Here is a 27,891-nt window from a genome sequence, read left to right on the forward strand (position 1 = left end):
AAAGAGAAATAGATCTAAAAACCCTCTAACTCAATTGTATCATATCCTTTATTCATATAGAGAAAAGTAGACCTTCCTGGAAACTTCTGTTTCTTCCCCCAGCCTCTCACCCTGGGAGATCCTTTCTACCCCATCATGTCCATTCATTTCAATGGGTTTACTCCATGTATAGTGAGCAGCATTGGATACCACCCAGTCTATTGTGAAACAGTGCCTGATTATCAAGGGATTAGAGAGAGTGCATGCTCTCACTGCAGTACTGCCATGTTAAAAATGTAAATGATATCCAGCTTTGCTACCACAGAATGCATTAGAATATTGGATTAAGAAGATTATTAGATGGTTTCATGACCTTTCCCTTAAAAGATGTGAAAATACTCCTCGAAAAGCCCACCTTATAATCTTTTCTGTCTAATAATGAACTGCCATTTTGTCACCTGCTTTTCAAAGACTTAAATTGATTCACTAGCTGCATAATGAAATATTTGTTTTTGTCACAATGTCTCATAGCTGTTCTTCTCTTTCTTTGAGGTAATTTTTAAGGGAGCTTTTTGATTGCCAGTACGCCTGTTTTCAGTGATGTCATCAAATAAAATGATCAATTTATTTTTTTAACCCGCAGAACCACAAGAAACAATATTTTTTATTAAAAAACCGAAGGGTTCTTTTTAAAAAAAGCATCAAAATCTTGGTGCTATGCTATCACTGAAATGTAGTACCCATGTTTTATTTCACTGCTTTTAGCTAGAAATGTAACAATTGTTTTGAGATGGCAGAAATATTACCTTATACTAAACATTCATATTTGTGTCATCCAGCTGTGCACCATAGATCAAATATCATAAGATCATTTATTCTTTTTAAACTGAGATGGGAAACACTGCTCTCAAAATTTTAGGCATTGTCTGCTCTTGCACTCAGGTCCTGTTTGCAGGTTTCCTACATGCATCTGGTTGACAACTGGGAGAACAGGGTGCTGGACTAGGTGGGCTGTTGGCTTCATTCAGCAGGCTGTGTATTTATTTACTTCATTTCAAGCATACCTAAAGGAGCGTCTCCACCCCCATCGTTCAGCCCGGACACTGAGGCCCAGCTCCGAGGATCTTCTGGCAGTTCCCTCACTGCGAGAAGCCAAGTTACACGGAACCAGGCAGGTGGCCTTCTCGGTAGTGGCGCCCGCCCTGTGGAATGCCCTCCCATCAGATGTCAAGGAAATAAACAACTATCTGATTTTTAGAAGACATCTGAAGGCAGCCCTGTTGAGGGAAGTTTTTAATGTCTGATGCTTCATTGTTGCTTTATTATTATTATTATTATTATTATTATTCATTTGGGAGCCACCCAGAGTGGCAGGATATAAATAATTAAGGAGCGGGGATAGAAATAATAAATTATTATTATTATTATTATTATTATTATTATTATTATTATTATCTCTTTCCATAAATATCCATCAGCTGCATGGATCTAGACCTTGCGAGGTCGGTCTGCTCAATCACTGATAACAGAAAAACAGAATGGTAAACTTTTGGGCTGGTATCTTTTTATTCAGAGTTAGAAGTTCTTGTTTAGCAACTTCACAGATGGCATTAAGGAAAACCAGAACTGCATGCTGCGACACCACTGAAATGTTTATTCATTGCTGATTTCAAAATTAAGCCATTTCCCTGAGATGGTTTGCAATGATGAGATTGCACAAACATCTAAACTTTTGCAAAATGATTACACATTATTCCATGCTAGATTGACATGCGTTACACATTTCTAAATGTTGTGTGCTGTACAATTTCAACTGGGGAAGCATCATCTCCCTTGAGGTTTTGCTCTTACTTTGAACGAACTGTCATGGAATTCCCAAAGAAACATCTACACCTGTTAAATTAAATCACCTTAAGGCTGTTTAATATTTTGCAGCTCTGTAAGAAGAGAGCCTTTTCCTATCCTTTTAAGAGACATTAAAAACTGCACTGTTAACCTATGCAACTTGTGTGCTGTTCATAGTAAAGATTCAGGATTGCTGAAATAACGTATTTTAGCATTAATTAAAGTGGCGATATTGCAAATCTACAAACCCAAGGAAACTGATACCGTGCTGCCTCCCATCAGCTGTTCCTTTGTATTTGTTACATAATTTCATGCCAGACAAACATATTGTTGGGTTTTTTTTTAGCAGTCTTCTATAAGCACTGACTTCTTTGGTTCCATAATTATGTATGCTATTAGAAAGAGCTTTCTTTGTTTGGTCAGCAACCAATTACCTTGGGAAAATATTACCAACAAAACCACACAGTCTAGAATTTACTTCATTTTTCACCATAAAGATGATTATACTGCAGCAATCTCTAGCTGTTTAAACACTTGTAAAACCGGGTTTTTTTTAAAATAAGAAGAGTTTTCTTTCTTACTCAAGCATATGCAAGCTTGCTTAAAAGAAAAGAAAAAACACCCATTCATTTTAGGACAAAGAGTAAATCTTAAATTAATCCCACAGCTTTACGTGTGTGTGTGTGTGTGTGTGTGTGTGTGTGTGTGTACGCTCAACAGCAACTTGGACAGGTAACATTACTGATGCAAATGTTTTAAATTCTTAACCTAAAATATCGACAGGAAAACTGACATTTGCCTTATAAACGATATTTTAAAATGCTCTGGAAATGTCTAGACTAGAAACAATGACCATGCTAACACACCCGTTAATTTGTAAGCCTATGGGCAGGGTTTGTTCTTTTTAATATAACTTTTGTACAGCACTGTTAAGGCTTCATCTGCACTATACGTTTAAAAACAACATCATACCACTTTAAAGAGTCAAGAGTTCCATAGCTAAACCATACGGAATTGTAGCTCTGTGAGGGGGAATCAGGGTCTCCTAACAATGCTTTACAACCTTAACGAACTACAACTCCCAGGATTCTTGGGGGCGGGGGGCGGGGGAAGCATGTCCACTTAAAGTGGTATGATACTGCTTGAAAAGTGCAAAAAGGGTCGAGGTGGTTTTGTAAACAACGTTACCACATTGAGAAATACTCAGGGTTTATTTATGACACATTTCTGGGTACCTACTACCAAGATACATATACGTACCTACTATACAAGTTAACTACCAAGGATGCAATTATTTATTTAATTGTATTTACTTACAGGATTTTCTAGGCTGCCTTTCAGCTCCTGCTTCCAGAGGGGCACAAACAGCAATTCCATGAAACCACACATTAAAAAGGACATAAGATACAGTTAAAATAATAGTCAGCTAAAACAGAAGGGCTCTTGAGGAGACCCAAGAGACTGAACCTGAAGCAGGGTTTCCACCTTTGGAAAGGATTGTGTCAGAAAATGTGTTTCTCTGAGATGTCCCGGTCCTTAGGTCATTAAGGGCTTTATAGGTTTAGGCGGGCCGCAGGTGGTGCTGTGGTCCAATCGGCAAGCCTAGGGCTTGCTGATTGGAAGGTGGGCGGTTCGAATCCCCCTGACGGGGTGAGCTCCTGTTGTTCGGTCCCAGCTCCTGCCAACCCAGCAGTTTGAAAGCACGTCAAAGTGCAAGTAGATAAATAGGTACCACTCCGGTGGGAAGGTAAATGGCATTCCCATGTGCTGCTCTGGTTTTGCCAGAAGCGGCTTAGTCATGCTGGCCACATGACCCAGAAAAACTGTCTGCTGACAAACAGCCAGTAAAGTGAGATGAGCGCTGCAACCCCAGAGTCGTTCACGACTGGACTTAACTGTCAGGGGTCCTTTACCTTTAGGTTTAGGTTTAGGCCACACACTGGTGGCCAATGTAGCAATTTCCATATAGGTGTCCTGTGCATATGCCAACTCACAGTCTCCAGTCATGAGTTCAGCTGTGGTATTCTGCACTGATCAGATTTTCTGAACACTTTTCATGGGCAGCCCCACATGAAGCAAGAGCTGCCTATGCATGGATGTGAGTAATCAAGTCTTCCAACAGTGGGCACAGACAACTTAAACAGCTTGGGGCTAGTACATTCTAGGACACAACTATGGCCTAGAAGCAAGGCTGGGTCCCTAAGAACCCGTGAGCTATGAACTTGAACCTTTCAAAAAGACTGCAATCCTGTCTAGAAATGGCTTTTCTTCTTTGTGTCCACAGAGTCCTGTCCCCATTGCAGCTCGTGGAATCACTTCACTTTTGTTCAGAATGAACTTAGACCCAAAATAAATTCAGGTAAAGAGAGATTGCTCCAAAACCACACACACACACTAAAAATGAAACCATTCAAAAAGTGCCCTGGAAATAATACCATGGATGGAACTGGGATGGGGTGGCAGTGAGTTTGGGGCTGCAGGAGCGGATGGATGCCAATTTTGGGGGGGGAGTGGCATAGTCCGCTACATAATATATGCCCATTTCATGTTAGGACACCAAAAAGAATGGATTAGCGAAGAAATAATTAGGCGGACCTGAGGAAGGTGGTAAACAGACCAGGAGAATGTGCAGTTTGCTGCCAAGTCTGGATGAGCCCTCAAAGGCCCAGTTTTACTGCATGGAAGTTCTTATATCTGAGAGGAGGCAGTTGTGCAAAGCTACACAATGCATCTTTTGCAACCAAAATGCAATTGATAAAACTGACAATAAACTTAAATATCATAGTTGACCCAGTGCTGGGTAACAGTGCTGATGGTGTACGATACAGGAGTTCGGGTTGTACATCTGAATATCCTGCAATTTTTATGTGGGTGTTAAAGGCCTTGGACCTGACGTGCCCTGCTGGCACCAGTGCATTAATGACCTGGCGAAAAGAGGATCATGCCGCACAGATTTCCCCATCTGTTTTTGCAGTGCAGAGAATGCCCTTTCTAGGTGTGAAAACAATAACAACACTTTCTTTGCATCACAGTGGCTAAAGCAAGGAATAGTGGCTAAAGCAAGCAACTGCTACTATATGCTTAGGGGGAACACAAAAGCCATGCTTTCTAATTCACAAACTGTTTTTGGAACTGCGAAGGTTGTGCAAAAAGAGAAAAGACATACATCACAAAGGACAATCAAATGTGACTTTTAATGTTGACTGTTTTAAACACACCCAGAGCTAAGCAGCATAAACTAATGCTATTTCTAAGCTGTTGTTTCTACATCTTAACACTACGTAAAAAACTAAATGAGGGGAGAAAATGGGAAAAGAGCACAAGCCAGCAATCAAGCAAGGAGCTTAGCTTTTTCTTTTTGCGCCTTTGATACCAACCTCGAGACATTTGCTAAAGAAAATAGTCAGTGGGACTATAAAAAATGTTCCTAAAAACCTCCAGCCGCGTGTAGTTTCTCAGTAGCCACTTTTGAAAGGGGCTGCCATTGCATGTCTCCACTGTGGGGCCACGAGTGCCATCCTCTATTCTGCTTATAGTCAAACATGACTGGGTAATGATATGGAGAAATGTGTGCGTCTGTATGACAAGAAAAATGGTAAACAAAGAGACAGAAATCACATAAAAAATGGAAAAGAGAAGAAAAACACTACTGGGCCTTTGGCAAAGGGAAGCTCAACAAACCAGAGAACAAAAGTGTTGTTCTCAAGTACAGTTGTAAGATTTAATCTTGAAAAAAGTACCCACCAATTACATGACTTCCTTAAAACTAGACAGATTTAACAAACTCAAGATTTCCAAATCTTAATCCAGAAACAATGGGAGGTAGTCTTCTAATGAGTCCCATAAACACAAGGCCAACTGCGCAATTGCGCAAACACTGCCAATTGCGCGAGTCCTTCCCAAATCTGTTCCAAGGGCTGGGGGAAGCCCTAGAACAGATTTAGGGACCCATAGAGGGAAGGCATTCTGTTGTGCAAAGAGAAATCCTTGTGCTGAGCGAATTCCCTGAGGGCTCCATTGGATCCTACTCAACGGGTAGGATCGAAAGAGCTGTAAAAGGAGTTCCACTCATGCAGTGGGGCTTTCCTGCTTCTACTTCCTGCAGTCCTTTGCCCAAGTTGCTTCTGGGAGTTGGGGAATCTTCTGCAATGACCTGGGATCTGACCTTGGTGGCAATGGCAGACACTGCAGTGCTTCCCCTCGTGTGTGTGGAAGTGTGCTCCAAATCTCGCCCAGAGTGACTGGGAGGAAAGCCTAACAGAAAATGCTTCGGAATTGACTCCAGGTGTAAAATAAACTGGGAATGAGGCTTATCAGTGGTACTAGTTAGAAGCCATGTGGTCCATTCTTCTGTGGTCATACCTGCTTTGCTGAGTAAAGTATTTATTGTACAAACGATAGTTTGCTTAATCACCCTGTTTCAAGTGAGTTGCCCTTCTTTTTAATAAAAAAAAAATGCTAGATGAAAATTACATTCAAAAGAGTTGTATGGAAGAGTCTACGGTTTGTGGGATTATACTACATGAAAGTGCAAGTGGGAATTACATTTTACTTTTGGTTTGAGGAAAAAGGATGATTGTGCTATCATTCTCCACCCAGAAAGCACTGGGACTGCACTGTACGTTGCATCAAGATGCAATGCCCTCCCAGTGCTTTATGGGAGAAGAATGATGGAGCCAGCTGTTGCAATGAGCTCTTTCTCTCTCTTGTCCTCTAGCTGTGCAGGTATCAACAATCATACTTTAATGATGTCCTGCCTACTATGTATAGACTAATGTTAAGTGTAAAATACGCCTCAAACCCAACAACATGAAGAATAGCAGTCAAATATGTTAACATCTATTCTCAAGTGCAGCCTTCATTTACTTTTAAAAACAAAACAAAACATATATTGATTAGTGATTCCCTGTCTAACTGACAGCTGAAAAGCCAGTTATTTTTAGCATAAACTTTATGGGAGGTTCATTCACTTGGTTGGATTTAGAAAGTTGTTATTGTTGCTGACTTCCCTGTTATTTCATCTGCTTCTTTTAATCTGTTTGATGGCCGTAGTTTGAAACTTTTAATTTATGTTTTGTACCCCTCCCAGATATAAATCTGCAAGGAAGGGCAGATTTAAATAAACAAGGGCAGATATAAATAAATAAATAATAGTAAGTCACTGCAGCATACATTTGCATGTGTGATTAAGAGTGTATTCGCATGGAGAACAATAAGAAAATTCAAGAATGATTGTCCTTATAATGTCATTTTGCGTAAGTGGCTGGCGCATCAATTTTTTTGCTTCAGTTTCATTATGAGATGCAAGTTCATGTCCTTCCTTTTCTCTCTTTTTCACTAGTGGAAAGGAAATGTCATCTGAATAAATCAATGGGAAGATTTAATAATCTTGCGTATTTAAATATTTATTATAGACACATATATCCAGCAGATTCAACAGATAATTATAAACAAAGTAAGAACAATTTAGCAGAAGGCTTCAGATCGAAAAGGAACATAATCAAATACTGTAGTCTTGCCTCCAATGAGCTGTGCTGAATTCAAAGGAGCTAAGCTCATCTCAAATTCATGCACAGAACCAACCTCCCGCACTGTTTGCCTTTTCATTTATCCTGCTAATTTAGAGGAAAACAAGGAACCTCATGAAATTATTAGTCTTTCAGTTTACAGACAAAAAGCGTGTTGTGGAAAGTAAACAGCCTTCAATCTAGATGAGGCTCTGAATTATATGCCAGATCTTCCAAAACCTCTGCTGCTTGGTTACCATAACCTTAAAAAAAAAAACCTGTGCAGCAGAAGCATTATCAGCCATCTAAATAATTTGCACTGTTAAATGAGAAGCTAGTTATCACACTAGCCAATGCCATTAATAATTGCATGCCTGCCAAGGCTTATTAGACTACCATGGATAAAAAAAACCCCCAAAACCCCAAAAACAACACTTTAAAAACAGCTGGTTCCTCAAAGCAACAAGACATGTGTTAGCACTGTGTTTCTGTAGTGACAATCTATTTTATTTGGCTTTAAAATGAAAGCTTGGGTTATAATTTAAACAGTTTCCCTTTTTGTCAGATCCAGACATTCATACCCAACGTTCTCATTGCTTTGCTCTGTAGTAGGGATCCAAGTTTTCTGCTACATTCCTGGAGATTCTGACTGGTTAAAAAATGCTTACAAGTGTACCCTGCTATCAACATCGTGAATGAATGAAGCTAAAGGAGTGCAGTTAGATGATCAATGAATCTCTCGGGGGGACATGGCCCAATGCTCTGCTGTAAGTGCTCTTAGCAGAAGATTTATGATGCAGCGCCAAAATCAATGGGAGTTTTGTCACTCATTTGCGCGGGTGCAGGAAAAAGCCATAAATGAAGTTTTCCTTAACATGTTTCAAAAGAACACTCTAATATTGTATAGTTTAAAACGAATCAAGTCCTGAAATAATACAGAGCATATTTAAGAAAGGACATTCTGGTCCTTTCTGCTACATATCTTCAGAATATGTTTCTTTTCTCCCCCCCCCTCCCTTTCTTTGTCTCTAGAAAGCTACAATGTAATATTTTCAACTACAGGGAATTTAAAGTGAGCCATAATAAAACACAATCTACTGAAAGCCAAGTAAACAAGGTCATATGTACCACCACAGCAGTAAAACAAGCAAGGTCCTATTCTAGAATCAATCACAAGGTTCGCTAGTTTTCAACACACTTACCTCAAAGCTGTATTCCCATTTACCTATATACTGACAAAAGCAAATAAATTTCATATGCAGTTAAACCAGGACTCAGAAAATGTCCTACTGTCAATACTCATCTTTCCACAAACACTTCTTTGAAAATGATACTAGTCCTCAATATAAATTAGAAACACTACTCACTTATCTGATTACATTTTCATGTAGACCTGCAGACATTTAACATTTCCAGCAACTAAGGGCGGATGATAACTTACTTTTCTTTGAATCTGACATAATGAAAGCCTTTAATACACACAAATAATGTTAGGGCAATTTTTGCTCCTTCACAGGATAAGTGGATTGCAAAAGCAGTTGCCCACCATAGTCGCAATTATCATTATCTGCTACAAAGGGTAACCAATTTTTGTCCATATATAGACAAACGGCCACAGTAAGTACCATTGCTTCAGATAAAGCGCACGAATTCATTTCAGTCCTTTTCATAATTTCAGTGAACATGGGGGGAAGATAAATTGGAACAATGTCTGATCTCCATGTTTCTGATTTCTATTCATTCATTTGAAGCTCTGAACAGAGCATACTCATATAGCGTCTGTATGCATTATCAGGAATACTCGCTTTTGTTAAGTTTTTGGGTGCTCTGTCTGCTTCAGTTGTACACATGTAGGTTCTCTTCAGACATGAATACAAAGGGAGGAAGATGAAGCGTCTGTTCCTCCATGTACTAATATAGAGCTGGGCTTTTATTGTCTCTCTGCCCCGTCTTGTCTGATTATTCAGCAATCATGGGGGCACAAAGATCTTGAGAAGCTAGCCGTCTTATTTGGATGAAAGACAAGAGGAGGTGTTGAAGAACTATCTTCTCCCATACCTCCATCGCCAGGGACCCTGAAATGGAGTGGAGTGTTGAAGAGCAGAAGACAGGACACAGCATCCAGGGAGTGGGATTACGAAATCTGAGTAGAGTTTGTGAAGGGTGTGGAGTCTCATGCTTTGATAGTTTCCCATTTTGCAGAGGGAGATCTCATGACTAGGCAAACAAAGGAGATGGAAACGTACAGTAGCAGGAGAACTGTCTATGTCAGGCTTCCTCAAACTCAGCCCTCCAGATGTGTTTGGCCTACAACTCCCATGATCCCTAGCTAGCAGGACCAGTAGTCAGGGATGATGGGAACTGTAGTCTCAAAACATCTGGAGGGCCGAGTCTGAGGAAACCTGGTCTATGTACTCTGGGGAGAGAAGGAAGAGGTGGGCTGACTGAAGCTCCTTTTCCTTGCTTGCTCAGCCCTAGCAGGTGAGGGGATACCATCTTAGGGCACTTGAGCTGGGGGAAGAAAGAGGTACCAGGCTGGCATGGGCAGTACTTGGGTTTAGGGAGTGATAGCAAGAAGGACCTGCAACAAAACATTGCAATGTGGAACTGTGTTCAGGGTTACAGCCAGTCATGTGCTTCTCCAGGATATTGCACTGCCCCAGCAAACAGACAGTGTTCTGTGGCCAATGAGAATATTCAATCATCACTGGGCTCTTTTGTGTCCTTCACCCTACCCTTAGGGTGTTTATTCTAGAGTATGTTTACACTTCTGCAAACCTTGAGCTGCTAACTCTTGTGAGTGGATGACAGTGCATTTTGGTACTCCTAGAGTGAGCCTGTATTTATTTAATTTGTTGACAGCTAAATAATAGTTTAGAGCATGGCTGCTTAGGATCAAACTTATATTACAGATTTCTTAACCCATCAACTATTAGTATTTATTATGAGTCTTCTGTCTTCCATATGCTCACAGTTCAGCTTGAGGAAAACAATTTCCCCCCCTCTTCTTTAACCCAAAGCTAAAATTCTATGGAGGTTTGCACTTTCATCAGTAATAAGTTCATAAAAGATGAAAAGGGATCGTTCCCCCCCCATTTAAAAATCCATAGTCACATTTTCCTCATGGAAGCAACAAGCAACAGAAATACTCTCAGACTTCACATTGGTATAATTAGCAATGCTAGAGATATATTACAAATTGCTTCATCAAAGTTTTGACTGTCAGGCTATTGCATGCACTAAACCAGCACAGTGAATTTCTAACGAGTTTATGATCTTTCATAACACAAGAGGAGTGTGTGGTTTGCTGATACAAATGTAAAAGCTCTCACTTAAAACTTGCATATTCTTCAACTTGGAATAGCTCTAAACTGTCAACAAAAAGTAAAATAAAATCCCAAACATCCAAATGCAGTAAACAAACTAAAAAAGGTTAAACCTAAACAGAGAAACTTTCTTGCATACTGAAAACTACTAGATCGTTGAGAAGGGTGGTAGATTAGTCTTCTGGTTGACATACTGCATAAGTTTTTTTACATGGGGGATTCCCCCCCCCCTTTTAGTCCCATGGAAAGGTTTACCACCTCAGATACTATTTGTGAGAACCTTGAACTTTTTCAACCAATATCCTACTACATGACTGAACATTAGTTATGTTGGACAAAGTGGAATCAATTTAAAAAAATAAATAGCAGGCATTCTGTAAGCCTTCCATTCAACATTAAATTCCTGCTTGTAACTTCTAAGTTTTATACACTAGCAGTATGAAATATTTATGGCATTCTTTCACCACTAAGGCCAACGGAACTGCCAAATTTTAGGCAGCTTCCACAAAAAGTCCTCAATCAGAGGCAATTAAAAAAATTAAGCACACAGACATAAGCTATGTAAACTAAATGCAACTTTCTGATCTGCAAGTTTCACTGCCCTCTCTCCCCATTGTGACCTTTCTACGAACTGTATACTATGTTCCAGATAACACAAAAGAGTGCCTGAAGAGCAAGGCAATTGAAACTGAAATGGGAAAATGAAATGGGTGACATTCTGCTTATTCTGCTTTTCCACTCATTTTCATTCAAAAGCAAAGACGACAAATTGGGCTCATTCATTTTGTTTTGTATTTGTTTTCAAAACAATTGTACACCCCTGTTCCCTTCTCCTGTCTTTCCACTGTGGAATAATAGCAGCTGGGGACACAGATGATTTAGAATAGGGAAATACCATAGAAGGGTTAAACCCACCCTGTGTTGCAACCCTGATCAGATTTGGCACTCCCCTCAGACCCTTAAAGAGACAGGTAGAATGATGACTCTTCTGTGTCATGTCTCATTTGACCCTCAGTTACACACAAAATTAGCTGTAGCATTTAAATGAATCAGAATTAAGAGTGCTTAAACTTGGCAGGATTATCCCAGTATTTTAGCTATTTGTGTTGCTCAATAAACAAATAACTATGCAAAATACGAAACAAAAAGGGATCCTACAGCTGTGCTGATGGGGAAATTGGATGAAAGTTTTAAAACCTTATTTTCATAAGAGTCGAATCGAACATTGCAGGAGCAAGTTCTTTCTGCAACAGAACTTCTTATTCTCCTTTCTCCACGCTTTGCAAATCTGCCCTGGAAGACCACTCAACCCTCTAGAGCAGGGGTGGCCAACTCCCAAGAGACTGCGATCTACTTACAGAATTAAAAACTGACAGTGATCTACACCCTTTTGGGGAGGGGATTTCAGGTCAGGGTTGTTCAGCTTTTTTTAGGAAGGGAAGCCTCGTTTTTGCGGGGTTCAGGTAAAAGTTGTTGAGCTTTTTTAGGGAGGAGGAAAGCCCTGATTTTTGAGAATTCAAGCCTAAACTCAAGGGAGAAAGAAGAACAGCCACCAGCCACTCACCAACAGATCGCTAGGGAAACAAACTGAGTAAGCTCTGTCTTCCGTTCTGAAGATTGTGCAACAATGGAGGGTGGGGCCAGATTCAATTTTACCAATGCTAAGGAAAAGGACCCAGCGATCGACCACGATCTACCCAAACCTCCCGGGGATCTACCAGTAGATCGCGATCGACCTGTTGGACATCCCTGCTGTAGAGCAATTTGGAGAATGCACTGCACATAAGGAAGAGAAGAAACACAAGGTCCACTGTGTCTGGAGTTATGTTTGCATATAACTTCTATTTCATTTGTGCACAAAAATCACTGGATACAATACATAATGTATGAAAACAAGAAATTTGCTATTTATTGTATTTTGAAGCACAAATATGCAGATAGGGTGGGGGGAGAAGAGAAAACAAAACAAAAACCACAGCTCTCCAAACCTCATATATAGCAAAAAATTCAGTGTTCATTTCCAATCCTTGAAAAGTAAAACCAAAAGCTCTATCTATCTATCTATCATCTATCTATCTCTATCTATCAATCATCTATCTAAAGCTTAAACTCAGGACAAATATTGCAAAAGTGAAAAAATAATAATTGATAGCATCTTTACAATCAAGCAGCATACAATTCAGCATGGAGTAGCTGCAATTTTTATTAAAATTATTTTCTGTATGAATGTAAATTAATAACATCATAACAAAACTTACAGATTAAAGTAATGACAAGCTGTCTTCTTAACAGAGTTTCTTAATATAGGAGCTGAGCCATAAAATATTTCTTTTTTGCTGGCTCCATCTAATGGCCAACACAGATTTTACAAGATGCTTCTACACGTTTTTGCAAGCTACCGGTATTAAAAACAAAAAAGCCCTCAATCTACAGCAAAACATGTTTTTGATTAGGCATTTTTTTGTGGACCATTTCTGAACATAGGATTGTATCCATATTTTATTATGTTTGGGAGTTAGGCCTGTTGAAATCAATGGGACGTAAATTAATTATGTCCATTTAATTTCAATGTGTCTAACCCAAGCATGAGTTAGTTTCAGCTGAACCTAGCATTAAAATATTATCAAATAAATTTTACAAATGTAAAACTAGCAATTTTGCCGACTTTTAAAATTTTTTACTGGATTCATTACATGAAGTTTCGCTCACTAATTGATAATATATCCATGTATTTCCATCTTAACAGAACAATAGTTCTTAACTGAAAAATATTCTCTGTTTATGGGTTACACATATATCACAGAGATATATTCTGTGGTGTGAATATGTATTTTTCTAATTCACTGAGGAAATGTTGAATTCACAGACCATAATCCAGTTGGTCTTATTCCAATGGGAGACATCTTTTAACAGAGGAGGAGATGGTACTCTTTTTGCTGACTCCCCCTTTCTCCCAGAGCCCCCATGCCATCCCTTGAAAATGTGCACTGGGGGAACCTTCTATAACAGGTTTTATGGGGCCATGAAGAGGAGGGGGAGTTGGGAAAATCGTCCTCCTCCTTTCAAGGACTTGCTCCATAGGAACCTATTCAGATCCTGCAATCATCATCTGAGGCCCTTTTTCTTGTGCCTCCTCCATGAGAGGTCTGGGGGGGGGGCAACACAAGGGCCTTTTCGATAGCGGTTCTCCACTTGTGGAACCATAACTACAGAAGAAAAAGCATTTTTATTAAAAAAAATAAATCCGTTGAACATTTCAAATACAGTGGTACCTCGGGTTAAGAACTTAATTCGTTCTGGAGGTCCGTTCTTAACCTGAAACTGTTCTTAACCTGAGGTACCACTTTAGCTAATGGGGCCTCCTGATGCTGCCACTGCGCCGCCTCCGCTGCACAATTTCTGTTCTCATCCTGAGGTAAAGTTCTTAACCCGAGGTACTATTTCTGGGTTAGCGGAGTCTGTAACCTGAAGCGTATGTAACCCAAGGTACCACTGTATGTCGTCAAAATGGAAGCACTAATCTGAACAGGAGGACCCCAAAAATGTATTACTGAACTGGAAGTAAAATAAAAAAACAAATGCAAAAACCAATCCCAACCCATCCAAAGAAGTTACTTGCACCAACACTTCAGCTTCCCCACAAACAGTTTGTACTGAAAATTCCCCTACGATAGCTCAGATATTTATTTATTTTCTAACATTTATTCCTTGCTTTTTTCCATTATGGAAAGTGGCGAAAGACATGACATTCCTAAGAGGTCTCCCATTTAGGTACTGACCAGACCCAGATGTGTTTAGCTTAAGCAAGGTAATGGCCTTATCATGTGCTTTCAGAGAGGTGATGTCAGTGCAAACGCTGTCTGCTGAGGGGAGATTGGGCTGCTCCACACAGATACAGCATTTGATTTATCAGCACTTGACTTTAGAACACAAGTTCATTCACCTTGTGCCTTTACATGCTTTAAGAGAGTGAATGATGCCACTGGTGGGTTTTTTAAATCATATACAGTGGTACCTCGGGTTACATATGCTTCAGGTTACATACGCTAACCTAGAAATAGTGCTTCAGGTTAAGAACTTTGCTTCAGGATAAGAACAGAAATCGTGCTCTGGCGGCGCAGCAGCAGCGGGAGACCCCATTAGCTAAAGTGGTGCTTCAGGTTAAGAACAGTTTCAGGTTAAGTACGGACCTCTGGAACGAATTAAGTACTTAACCCGAGGTACCACTGTACAGGTGCTGGTTGAATGAAATGTTCCTCTGTGGCTGTGGGAACTTTCATATGAATTCAATCTGCAAATGGTCTGTGCAAACGCTACCATCTGATGCTATCATTGTCAAGTGCGAAATACACTTGGGTGAACTAGTTCAGTGAGTACATTCAATTGCTAAATATTTTCCTAACAAGCTACATTCAAGTATTTGCAAAATAATGACTTGCACTGCTCTGACTAGTTCTACAGCTTTCCAATACCCATATACTTCTTATAATATGCCTTCTTACAATGATGAAACTCTATCATCATCTTCTCTTTTTGCATCCCAAATATTCTACAGCAGCAGTATTTATGGATGCACAATCATGGATCGAGTCACAGTAATTTACGGTACTGCATATTTTATCGTCCTGTATATCATTCCCCAAGAATGAAAGCAGCCTTGGAATAATGAGCAAGGGCTTGTATATTATTGGCATGTTGGGAAGCAGATTACTGCAGAAATTATAAGTTTCAAAAATTACTATATAAATCTATTTTCAAGGTGAACTAGAAAGTGTATCCCTCCCCACTCCCCATTCCTTCTGCACTCAAGCTTGCAGTTCAGTCATTCTCTAGCACCAGCTGCTGAAAACACTTCTATTTGCAATCTCATCATGTGGGTATATGAAAGATATAGCTCAAATAGTGCCTTCAGTCAATTTAAGAGCTTGTCGTGGAATGTAGGAGAAATGTCAGTCTTGTACATAGGAAGGTTTTGGGCCATTCATAGTAAGTCAAAAGCACGGTCTTCCACAGTCCCCAAAGTTATAAGAAGACTATAATAGACCCTGGGGCACTGGTATAATTTATACCTAGTGACTCACTGCCATTAAAAGATGGGAGCACTAAGATCCACTTCTGATGTAGTTTCTGAATAGTTGAGCCCAACAAAGAAAACATTACAATGATAAATTATCTCTCTTTAGGCATTCAAAACAGCGTGTGTAGGCTAGAAATAGGAAGGTGGAAAATCCCACCCCAAGTTCCCTAGTATGTTGTCTTATTTCCTAGCCTTTATGTATTTTGCACCAAGGTTCGAAAGGGGGATTCTAACTGCATTCAGCTGATCAGAGTTAGAATTCTCCCTGCAACTGGGAACCCTGGTTGGAATCGCCCTGAAGAGCTTCATGATGAACACTTGACGATCAGGAGAGGAGGTGGCTGGAATAGTGGGTGGGTCTACAGAAGGCACTCCAAACAGAGATGGACCTAAGGTCTCTTGCACCTGTGGCAAGGAGCTCTTATCAACACCCCCCGGACCAGAAACTCAAAAGTTTGCTTTTCATTGTCTTTCATGCTCTGCCAGTGAATAATTCTAATAGTGCACAAATGTGCAGGCTCCTAGCTACTCTGAGCCCTTGGCAGGATCCAACCTAACCAGCCCCTGGTTACAACCCAGACTCCAAACGCAATTTGAGCTCTCACGTGTGTGTGTGTGTGTGTGTGTGTGTGTGTGTGTGAAATCCTAAGTTACAGTTTCTGGATCTGGATCTGAAGTTGGAAAAAGGACTGAAAACTTCATGCCAGATGCAACAAAGAAAATGTTCCTGACCAAAGCCACAAACTTAACTAACTAAGCATCAGCTCTTCTCCCTTCTAACACAGCATACATACTATTTTATGTATACCTGCAAATGCATAAACATTTCTCGTTGCTTTCTTTGATCACGTGACCTGCACAACTGGCCTACCAAGCCCTACTAATTTTACCATGATGTGTGCGTGCACATGTACATATATGCACACACATACCTTGGACTTTGTATGCTCATCCTCAACCTATACCTCTTCACCACACTTAACTGTGTTAGATGTATCCTGGAAGATTTCAAGTTAGTGTGACATTGGGAGTTAAAAGTCAGCAGTGGGGTGGTGGGTGCAGGCAAGGTTTGTTTTCCCCAGATATTCTGAATAAAGTTGAAAGGCTCATAGGTCTGTGGACAAATTACAGGAAACACCAAGCCCAACCATGGCCAAAAGATCTTTTGCCAAACTGAAAGCAGCAACACAACTTTAGCTTAAAGGGTTAATTCTAGGACATGTGACAGGTTTTGCCTGTTCGTCTGAGACCTTGGCGATAAAAGTTGAACACGATTAGTAACAGTACGTTTGGTTTCCTTCTGTGTTTGAATAAATACCTCAGCATCATACTCCCAAAGTTGGTTTCCTCTCATGTGGTGGCACTTTAACATGATCACAGGACCATTGAGTCTAGACACATCCAAACACAAATCATCTGTACGAATCTCCTTGTCAGCCGTGTATGAAAATACCTGGAAGAGATAGGTATTGGCATTATTTTTAAAAAAGTCTGTATTACTAGGGGACTTCCCGCCCCACTCTCACCCCACAGTAACACCCTCTCTTTTTCACCCTATGCAATCACAGAGTCCCATTTTCATCTTCTTAATGCTGTTTCTGAAGCTACTTCTGCATTCTGTTCTGCACCCTCCTGTATGCAACCTCAGTATGGCCACTGATTAGGGATTATGGGAGTTTTAGTTCAGCAATATCTGGAGTGCCAAAGGTTAGCCTGCTCTGCTTTTGAAGTGTCACTTCAAACATGGGGTTTTTTAACTGCTGAAATTGTGACTGCTTCGTGCCCCTTTTTAAAATAAAAAACACACATTATAATGTGGAATAATAATAATAATAATAATAATAATAATAATAATAATAATAATAATTAAAACAACAACAATAATAATCTGTTGCACTGATGGAACATTAGGCTTAGCACTACACTGAATCCTGGTAGCAATATCACCACAACCTTCTGTTCTTTGTTCTTTAGGGAGAAAGGAGGGTGAGGGGAAGATAAGAGAGAAGGGGGGAAAAATATACGTACAAGGGAGGAAAAGTTATGAATTCCACACTGCCAGATGGGATTAAGGTAGTCCCAGGTCAGAAAAACAATGAAGACAAATTAAAGCAACCTATTTGGCAGCTATTTTAATTATTTACAAGACTCCCAATTACTTAGAATTCACCTCCCAATTGATTTAAAGTATTCTAATGAAATCTACAGGAAAAGTGGTTTCTCTTAATTGTTGAAAGCAACCTTTCGCCAATTAATTGTTGAAAGCCTTTGGCAAAGCATGCAAATTGAACTTGATTGCATTACCAATTAGGGAATGCATGCAAATCATACTAAGTTACCAATTAGGGTGTTTTAAAAGGGGAAAAGATTATTAAAAGCAGATTCAAGCATGTTTTACTTCCACATGTTCTAATATTTAGATACAATGCCCTAGAGCTTTTCGCAAGGCATTTTTACATATGGTTAAACCCAAAATACACATGTGCAACATTACACTGGCAACTAGCAACTGATTTTAGAATGGCAAACACGGTGCTGAATGTTACGATTCCTGCCTCATCTTTTTTGGATTTCTAAGCAAGTTATAAGGTCTAGCAATAAGAGGACCTTTATACCTTTAAACTGTGCTGGATCTACAAATTTTGCTCTATAGGGCATAAGTCTGCACTGCTGCCCCTCTTCCACTGCCTTCCATGCCCTCTCTCATCTTTGGGAGCCTACCCAGTCAAGGAAGTAAAATAAGGTGTTACGTCTGCAGTGGTCTGTGTTCACCTGAGCTTGAGTCTGGACTTGGATTCTGAGCCCTGTGTTCTGATTTGATAGATTATATCCAGTCATGTAACATGGTCAGGGTTTGGGCTACCGGTATTGGCTCTTAAGCACTGGGCTACAATTTGCAGCTTGGGGGTTTAGACAGCCAATCATGTTGAGAGTGGGAGTGGCCCAAGCCTTCAGATAGATATATATATGCTCCAAACGTTTTAAGGCCTTTGCTGCTCCTGGAATGAAGGAAGGAAGCCACAGCAGGGAAGCAGTGGTTTCTCCAGGAGGTGTCAATGAGTTTTTCTGCAGCTCACTGGGCTGGCCATGCTCAGAGGTGTTGCCTAACTGAGCAGGAGGCTGTGGTTGTACACCTTCCCCTGCCTTTTGGCAGGTGGAGTGAAGCAGAAGAGGATGGGCATACGACCTCTGATACTGGATGCAGTACATACCAGCACAGCTAGCAAACATTGATAGTCTCCACCCCCATGTTCTGCGCGGACACTGAGGTCCAGTGCTGAGGGCCTTCTGGCGGTTCCCTTGCTGCAAGAAGCCAAGTTACAGGGAACAAGGCAGAGGGCCTTCTCAGTAGTGGCACCCGCCCTGTGGAACGCCCTCCCACCAGATGTCAAAGAGAAAAACAACTACCAGACTTTTAGAAGACATCTGAAGGCAGCCCTGTTTAGGGAAGCTTTTAATGTTTAATAGATTATTGTATTTTAATATTCTGTTGGAAGCCACCCAGATGGGCAGGGTATAAATAATAAATTATTATTATTATTATAGTCGTGCCTGGTCTAACCACTCCTTTCAAAGCCATCCAGACTGGAAAATGTGGAAAGAGTAATGTGTGTACTGGCTTGATTTCACAATTGTTACAATGTGCTCAGTCTTAAAAAAAAAAATTTTCCGCCAAAATTGTTTTGAAGGTAAAGTGAGCTTCATTTTTACCTGGTTTCCTCCCATACCGTGGCAGTTGAATATGCCAACTTTTTCATTTTCCTTGCGTCCCATGTTATCTAAGCACTGGTTCGTCTCAACATTTCTGATCTAGGAGTAAAAAAACAACCAAGAAAACCAAAGGGTAAAAATTGTTGAAAGATTTCTTAAAATAATTAAATAAATAATAATAATAATAATAATAATAATAATAATCATCGACATGTCACTGAAAAAAGAAGAAAATTATTTAAGATTAGGAACAGCATCAGATTACATTAACCTGACAGCACAATACTAAAAAATATTTACTTGGAAGTAAGTCCCTCTTTAGTAAGTAAACTCCTTATTGATTAGGACCATAGTCTTAGGCAATTAACAGTGTGGATGTTAGTTGATTAAACAACTAATTTGTTAAATTCATTAAATTATAGCTGCATAAATTTCCAAGTGGAGTAAAAAAGGTAAAAGGTAAAGGACCCTGGACGGTTAAGGCGACTATGGGGTGTGGCACTCATCTTGCTTTCAGGCTGAGGGAGCTGGCGTTTGTCCACAGACGGCTTTGCGGGTCATGTGTCCAGCGTGGCTAAACCGCTTCTGGTGCAACAGAACACCATGATGGAAACCAGAGTGCACGGAAACACCGTTTACCTTCCCGCCGCAGCAGTACCTATTTATCTACTTGCACTGGTGTGCTTTTGAACTGCTAGGTTGGCAGGAGCTGGGACAGAGCAACGGGAGCTCACCCCATCATGGGGATTCGAACCACTGACCTTCTGATCAGCAAGCCCTAGGCTCAGTGGTTTAGACCACAGCATCACCCACGTCCACTCAAGTGGGGAGAATATTATGAAAGAAAGAAAAAATGACACCTTGTTTTTAGATAAGGCATGAATTTGTTATAACAGATACTGTCTTAGAAATGACATCCCCTCTCCTCTCTGAAGATGATGCCATCTAGCTACAGTATTTGTAAGTACTTTAAAAAAAATGTTTTTCAGCATTAAAAGTCAGTGATCCAATGATGCGAAACCCAGGACTGTGTTTTCTGCACAGTGGACCCCCAGTGACGAAATGTCCTTCCCAGGAAAGCACAACTGGTACCACAGCCTATGTTATTTCTGTTTGCCTAGGCCTTTGCTAGATATTAATGTTGGGTGCTACTGCAAATAAGGAGGCTATGGGTTCTATAACGGTAGAAATTGGCAGTTTTTAATAATTTGCTGTGTTTCATCTGCTCTTTTGATTGCACAGGCATGTTGTTTTTTTAATGTGTTTTACTTCCACTACATCCTGCCCTGCAATCATATAATGAAGAGTGAGATGAAAGCACTCTTAATTAATTAATCAGGAACACCTTTTAAGTTAATTAAAATGTTATGAATTGATTAATTAGTTTTGAATCTAATTAATGAATCTATTAAACATTCAGGAATGTTGCCACATGGAAATCTCTTTTCACCCAGTTGATGTACATAATGATTGCCACCTCCCAATTCTGAGATCCTCAGGAGATGCCAGTAGCCCAGTTCATATATCAGACAGTGGTATACTCAAACTATGGCTTAATGGGAACAAGAAAAAGAGTTGGTGCACACTGCTAAGGAGTTCCTCCCTTGCCATGGTTGGAACCTGGGCTCGTTGTTTATTTTCCTCAAACAAAGCAGAAGCAGAAAGTAAAAAAACAAACCATTGTAACCACTCAGTGTTTGCTTTTTTGGAGATAAATAAACCACAAGCTGGGTTCAAAAGACATAACTAGCTAGACTTTGTCTTGTATTATCCATGGAGTGGTTGGAGGTGTGACATAGGACCTTTTGAACAGTGTACACTAGGATGTGGAAGAATAAAGAGGTACACATGCAAGGCTCCTATTAGCTGCTTTCTCTTCTGACTGTTTCTTTAGAAGCTGTGCCAGCACACATACATGGTCCAAAAGGCTCCTCCAGCAGTATTTCCATGTTGATTCTACAGAGGATACCAAAAGTAATGCCCCCCTTTCCCCTTATTATTTGCAAAGCTATTGAACCTTCAATAATAATAGGGGGGAAATCTAATTGGAATTCAGAAGGATTGAATGACAGAATTTAAAACTGATTTTATGTAGACAATGTAAGCCCTCACTTTTTTCTAATCCATTCCTCTTCACTTAAATCCTGTCAGGAGTTGATTATTTCTTTTTCTTAGCTGGAATCATTTGGTATGATCATGAAGTAAACCAGGGGACATCTGAATTATTGGAATCCAGAGGAAAAATAATTAGACACTAAATATAGCCAGATTTTTAGTTCCAGAGTAAAATAGGTGGAGATAAAAAGAATATTTTTTATAATTTGATAAAGGGAAATTGGAAGCGGATATGAAAAAGCGAAGCCAGCTTACGATCTGTTGGACAGGAAAACGACTATGATAAAGACGCACAATATTACTGCCCTAATTTATGCCAAGTTGCATTCTACTTATAGGATAATTTTGTTTTTATAATCTAAGATCGCTGGACCAGCATCCCCCAAAATAGCAAAAAATGTGTTGATGAAGCAGCATTTGACAGAGGGTGGCCTAAGACTGTGCTATATTAGTCTTTATTATTATGCCTGTCAGCTATAGTTAGCATTTCAAGCAGGTTTTATCAGAAGGAAACTGCCAGGAGAGAGAATGAGACCAATCTTATATTAAGTTTTGCTTAGCATATATTTTATGGTGGAGAGAAAAAAAAAATACGTTAGATAAACAAAGTAATACTCTAATAATGATCAATCTTAAGTCTGTCTTAAACATAGATTTTGTGGCTTCAACGTCAAGACAGCTATTTTTTTACTTCTCACTCCCTGCCTCTGACTTTGCTTCATATAAAGCACGATGAAGAGTCCTGGAGAACTTGAACACTTGCTCACTAAAATATTTGGGGAGAGATCAGCACCCTGGAGAAAGAGCCCACCACTATCTACCTAAAACAGCTGTTTCCGGTGGAGTCTTTTCCTAAGGCATGCTTACCTGGTCAGCTTTAGGCTTCCCAGTACCCTAGACCTTTGTGGAGTGAGAATACCATGAAGACGGTCCATCTCAGAAGACTAACAGAGCCAAAACATTGCCCATGACTTTTGGGATTTCCCTGTCACTCAGGCTAGTAATCCTGTTGAGCCCCATATGACCTCAGAAATGGGGAAATGGTCCAGGCAGTTTTCAAGATTGCTCCTGTGAACATCCTTTTACCTGATCGTGGAGTGAATTTAGCTCCTTGGTTATATGAGAAACTGACAGCAGTGAAACAGCATGGTTCACAATTAAGACCATTGGTGGGAGAAGGCTTGCAATTAATCCAATGGGACACAACCTAGAACTCAGGTTAGAGCCTACTCCAAATGATGGTATAGAAATGTTACTTTCCATTACAACTGCTCAAAATTCAGTCAGCTGAGCAGTTCGGAGTAGTCTGAGGGCTTAAACATCTTGGCCTTCAGGATGGAGAGGAGGACTGCCCGGTGGCCTGTTGAGACTAATTTGCTAGATAATTTGTGGATAAAGTTGACTGTATCCATTCCAAATTGGATGCTGTAATTTGAGCAGTGTTAGCAGATGTACCTTTGGCAGCTGCTTATGTAGCTATATTGGATACGTTTCAACTTGTGGAGCCTAAGAACGTGGACATATTTCTTGGAAAGAGGAGACTAAGACCTTGCACTTCCTTGCTAATAAGAGGTGCCAGGGGAAGACTAGCTGAGTGAGCAGTGGGAGTGGTAGATGCCTTCTCGCAGGTAGTTGTAGCCCTAGCAAGTCTGAATGAGGTAGTCGTGAAAGTTCCCTTAGTCTCATTGTATTGGGGGAGGGGGGAATCTAGCCAGTCTCTAATATTCCTCAAGGTGCTCAAAGTCAGGGTAGTTCCAGGTTTTTCCCCTGGATGATAGGAATTATCTAGGTCAGAGGTAGCTAATGTGGTTTCCCCCATAAGTTTTTAGACTACAACTCCCATGGTTTGACAATTAGCTAGGCTTGTTGGGGATTAATGGAGCTGGAGTCCAACAAGATCTAGAAGGCAACGCATTGGCTACCCCTGATCTAGATCTATTTAAATCTGATTTTAGGTGGAAATAGGCTTGTTCAATTTTGTGGGTGATTTACATCACAGGGGAAGTGAATTTCGTGGGTGATTTACATCACAGGGGAAGTGAATCACTTACTGTTCTGCTAGACCCCCTCAGTAGCTTTTGATAAACAAACACAGCAAGGCAAAATAACAAAAAACAAAGCAAAACCCTGCTGCTCATCCCATTCCCTCTCCTACGGTTTTACTTCTATCTCAAACAACCAATCAGCATTCCCTGCCTACCAAGGATGCTCAGTCCTCATTATGACGGAAAAATTTCATTTTTATTTTCATAAGTAGCAAGTAAAGAAAAGAAAGCAAATAAAAAAGAAGGGAAAGGGAAAAATAAATAAATGCTGATGTGAACAACTGAAGTCTCTAGTTTGTAATAACAGACATTATACATTGTGTACCCACTAATTTTAAGCTTTGCGAAATAAGAAATGTCATGATTTTCCTCACTCCTGTTCTCTGCCTTACAAGGGAGCCATGGGTTCTGTTCACTGCAGGAAGCAGATCCAAATAACCATTGGCTTTTATAAAGTCGGTAGAGCATGAGACTCTCATCTCAGGGTTGAGCCCCATGTTGGACAAAAGATTCATGCATTGCAGGGGGATGGACTAGATGACCCTTACAGTCCCTTCTGACTCTGTGATTCTATGAATATAATGCTCAGAGGGTGGGCAGACGTGCTTCTCTGTTCCTGGAAGCCTTTGGTGCAATGAGTTAGTTTGTTTGTTTTGCATGACAAACAGACTAAATCAATGAAGGCTGCAGCCCTAAACGCACTTGCTTAGGCTTACTTCTAAACAGACATGCTTAGCACACTGCATATTTCTGCATAACTGTTAAACAGTGGTACTTCTGGTTACGAACTTAATTTGTTCCGGAGGTCTGTTCTTAACCTGAAACTGTTCTTAACCTGAGGCACCACTCTAGCTAATGGGGCCTCCCGCTGCCGCCGCGCAATTTCTGTTCTCATCCTGAGGTAAAGTTCTTAACCCGAGGTATTACTTCCGGGTTAGCGGAGTCTGTAACCTGAAGTGTTTGTAACCCGAGGTACCACTGTATCCTCTATTGCTGCTGTATTTTAAGTTTAGACTTGGCTTTTTCCTCAAACTTGTTTCTCTCCACTTTCTTAAAAAAAATAAAATCCTGCTGTTGAAGAATGTTGATGAACTTACAAGACTTGCTTGTGTCGATGAAAGTTTTGTGCCAACAGTTACTATTGCTATTCCCTGTACAGCTGGGATGGGGAACCTGTGGACCTCCAAGTGTTGCTGGAATCTCCTGCTGTTGCTAGAGCTGGCTGGAATCCAAAAACACCTGGTTTCCTATCCCTGCGACAAACCTCATAGCTCTATCTGCAGGAGTCTGGGGGGTGGGGTGTCCTCATAAGCTCAGTGGACAGCTAGAAGCTGAAACTGACAAGCAATATTTATTTCACAGCTGCTGCTTGAAATTCTCCTCTTGTTTCCATAGAAACCTAGCACTTATTGGTGAAAATAATGTGTTTTTAATGATTGTTTCGTAACTTCACTTACCTTAGTTTCCCTGAACTGTCAGTTACGTGGCAAAACTCTCATTATTTCACGCCTATTAAGTGTGCCGTTTAAAAAATGTCCCAGAATTATTATTAGGTTTCTTTCTCTAAACCTGGTTTCGACTGACAAGCCTTGGAGTGAAACCTGATCTGGCATTGTAATTTATAATTCTAAAAGTGGAGATGAATGTCATTTGTAAAGCAAATGCAACCCCTCCCCCTCCACTTTTTAAATACATCACTGCCAGATGTTTCAAACAAAAAAATGTACAGCATTTAAGAATTAAACGAGATGAAAGTCAAGGGAAGATTACAATAGCAAATTATCTGACAATTTGGACTGAACCAAATCTCTAAATTCTGGTGCCAGGGTGGGGTGGGGTGGGACGGGACACTTGAAAGCAGATTTCAAAAGTTTTAGCCAGATTCAGGAGGAGATCTCATGTCGGTGTGGTGTAGTGGTTAAGAGCGGTAGTCTCGTAATCTGGGGATCCAGGTTCGCTTCCCCGCTCCTCCACATGCAGCTGCTGGGTGACCTTGGGCTAGTCACACTTCTCTGAAGTCTCTCAGCCCCACTCACCTCACAAAGTGTTTGTTGTGGGAGAGGAAGGGAAAGGAGAATGTTAGCCGCTTTGAGACTCCTGAAGAGGAGTGAAAGGCGGGATATCAAATCCAAACTCTTCTTCAGTGAACATGGAAATGATTTCCCATGACTCACAACGCAAACAGATCTTTGGAGAGGCGCCTAAGCAATTGATTTGTCTAAAGCAGAAATAAAAGCACTCCTTTTTTAATAGTTATGGCACATATACAATGCAAATCGTGATACTGGACAACCATCTTTGTTTAGGTTTTTGTATTGTGAAGAATCAATAAAGTGAAGTTTTTTTGGGGGGTGGGGATACAATCCTTCAAGTCACCTGCAGTTTCTCCTCCTGTTCTCCTTTCTCAAACTTTATGCGTGGCAGGAGGAAGGAAGGTAGAGAGGCCGCAGGCATGAGACACTCTAGGATGAACTGGGAGATTTAGCTCTAATCCTCTCATGCAATGAGAGAGAGAGAGTTAGTATAAGCACACTAGCTCTGCCATGGACTCCACACCATCCAAGGATAAATTCTACATTGGAGAACATTTTCAGTGTGTGGAGCCCCCTTTCACACATTAAATCCTTGATTTCCCAGGCTCCAAATTACACAAAGTACCTACACACAGCTTCAGAAGTTACTCCTCCAACTTGTGAAGAGCAACACTGATAGTGGAGTTAGAGCTCACACGCTCAACTTTCTTTTCCTCATCACATGAAAAACAAAATGTTAACATATTTTCAGAAAATGTTACTTAAAAGTTACCTAAATGTATAACATTTAAAGTGTCAAGGGCTACATAGGGAACAATTGAAAAGCCCTGGGCTCATTTCAGATGATCTTTTAAAAAAACAACAACAACAACCAAAAACCATCCTAATGCAAAATAAATAATTCATACCTCTCCAAGGGAGTAATATCGTCGGGGAATCTGGGAGTCTGGATAGACATTTTCTAGGTACCATGAAAACGGTTTGCATTTTAAGTTCTCTCTCAATGCTTTTCTGACTGATACGTCTCCATAATCCACTTTGACAACTCCTGTAAAAAGAAATTCAGAGGAAAAATAGTAATTAATATTCATATTCTTTTAAACCATCCCCAATGACAATGAGTAGTTAATTACATTTTTAAAAAAGCTTACAGTACACTAATGATATTCCCAATTTACCTACCTCCGTTTCCCTATTTTTGTTATTGTACATGCATAACTTTCAGACAGGCACTTCATAAACAAATGTTTTATTTATAGATTGAATATATTATATTATAGATTGAATTCCCCATTTGTTGGGGGGAAAACAATTGCCTGTATCTGCTGCAACACTAAAGTGTCATGAAATGGAGAAGAGATTACTAACTAGCCTGCTATCTTAAAAAAAGACTTTAAAAAAACTTTGCCTACATGCACATTTGCACTGCAGTTGCCAGTATTGTTTAATTTCTTATCTGAAAAAGTGTTACAGAAGTGATGGTACCAGCATAGACAGGCAATTATTGTAGCCTTTACACCATCAGGTGTTGTTAGCATAAATGAATCAGTTCTTTTTACATTTATGTACGTTTCACCAGATCAGTCTTCTGACAGCTTGTGAACCCTGATGAAAAACGAAAGTATGGCAGATACAATTGTAGACTAGCTGAGCTAAGGGGAGGAAAAAAAAATGTGATGGAAATTGGAAAAGTATATATGCACGTGGTTGCTAGTTTCATACTGTTAGGTCAATAAACAAAGATGCAAGGAGCATGAATCACTGAAAGATAGCTGCAGATGCATGAAGGCTGTTATCACCTTAACAACAGCTGTACAATTTCAAGGGCTCTAGACCCATGCAACATGCTACACACCACTGATGCTAGATGCTAGTCATACTACAGTGTAGAAGTTGCATGTGTATGGCTAAGAGCCCTTTAGATTTGACCTTGTGGCATACTGACCATGAATGGGTGATTTGAGCAGCCTCCAGGTAATTGCCATCACATTCATTAAGCCTGCTATGACTGTTCCCTATATATAATCAAATAATAGATGGCAGCTTTTTGCAGTGCTTGTGAGCACTGGTTTAAATCATGTATTAGGAAGAGGCCTGTCATATGAAAAAAAAATCAGCATTTGATAAAAACGATCTCGCAATGTACTTTTCAGTGGTATCAAAGTGCAAGGAATAGTTAATGTAACTTACTCCCCTTTATTTTCAGAAAAAGGGCATATATAATTTATTTATACTGCAATCTGCAGTGCACAA

General features: G+C 40.1%; 1 protein-coding gene across 2 annotated transcripts in view; it reads right to left on the reverse strand.

The window, feature by feature from the left end:
• Nucleotides 1-27,891, reverse strand: part of GALNT13 (polypeptide N-acetylgalactosaminyltransferase 13) — a 152,602-nt gene that overhangs the window by 8,519 nt on the left and 116,192 nt on the right. For both annotated transcript variants that reach the window (XM_083579131.1, XM_083579132.1), the window contains exons 9-11: nt 26,547-26,686; nt 19,446-19,544; nt 17,053-17,187 (exon numbers count right to left, since the gene is read on the reverse strand). In XM_083579131.1, coding sequence (XP_083435257.1) covers nt 17,053-17,187; nt 19,446-19,544; nt 26,547-26,686 — 374 coding nt within the window. The remainder of the gene's footprint in view (nt 1-17,052; nt 17,188-19,445; nt 19,545-26,546; nt 26,687-27,891) is intronic.

Source organism: Podarcis filfolensis, assembly GCF_964270895.1.
Source record: "Podarcis filfolensis genome assembly, chromosome: 1".
Lineage (NCBI taxonomy): Eukaryota > Metazoa > Chordata > Lepidosauria > Squamata > Lacertidae > Podarcis > Podarcis filfolensis.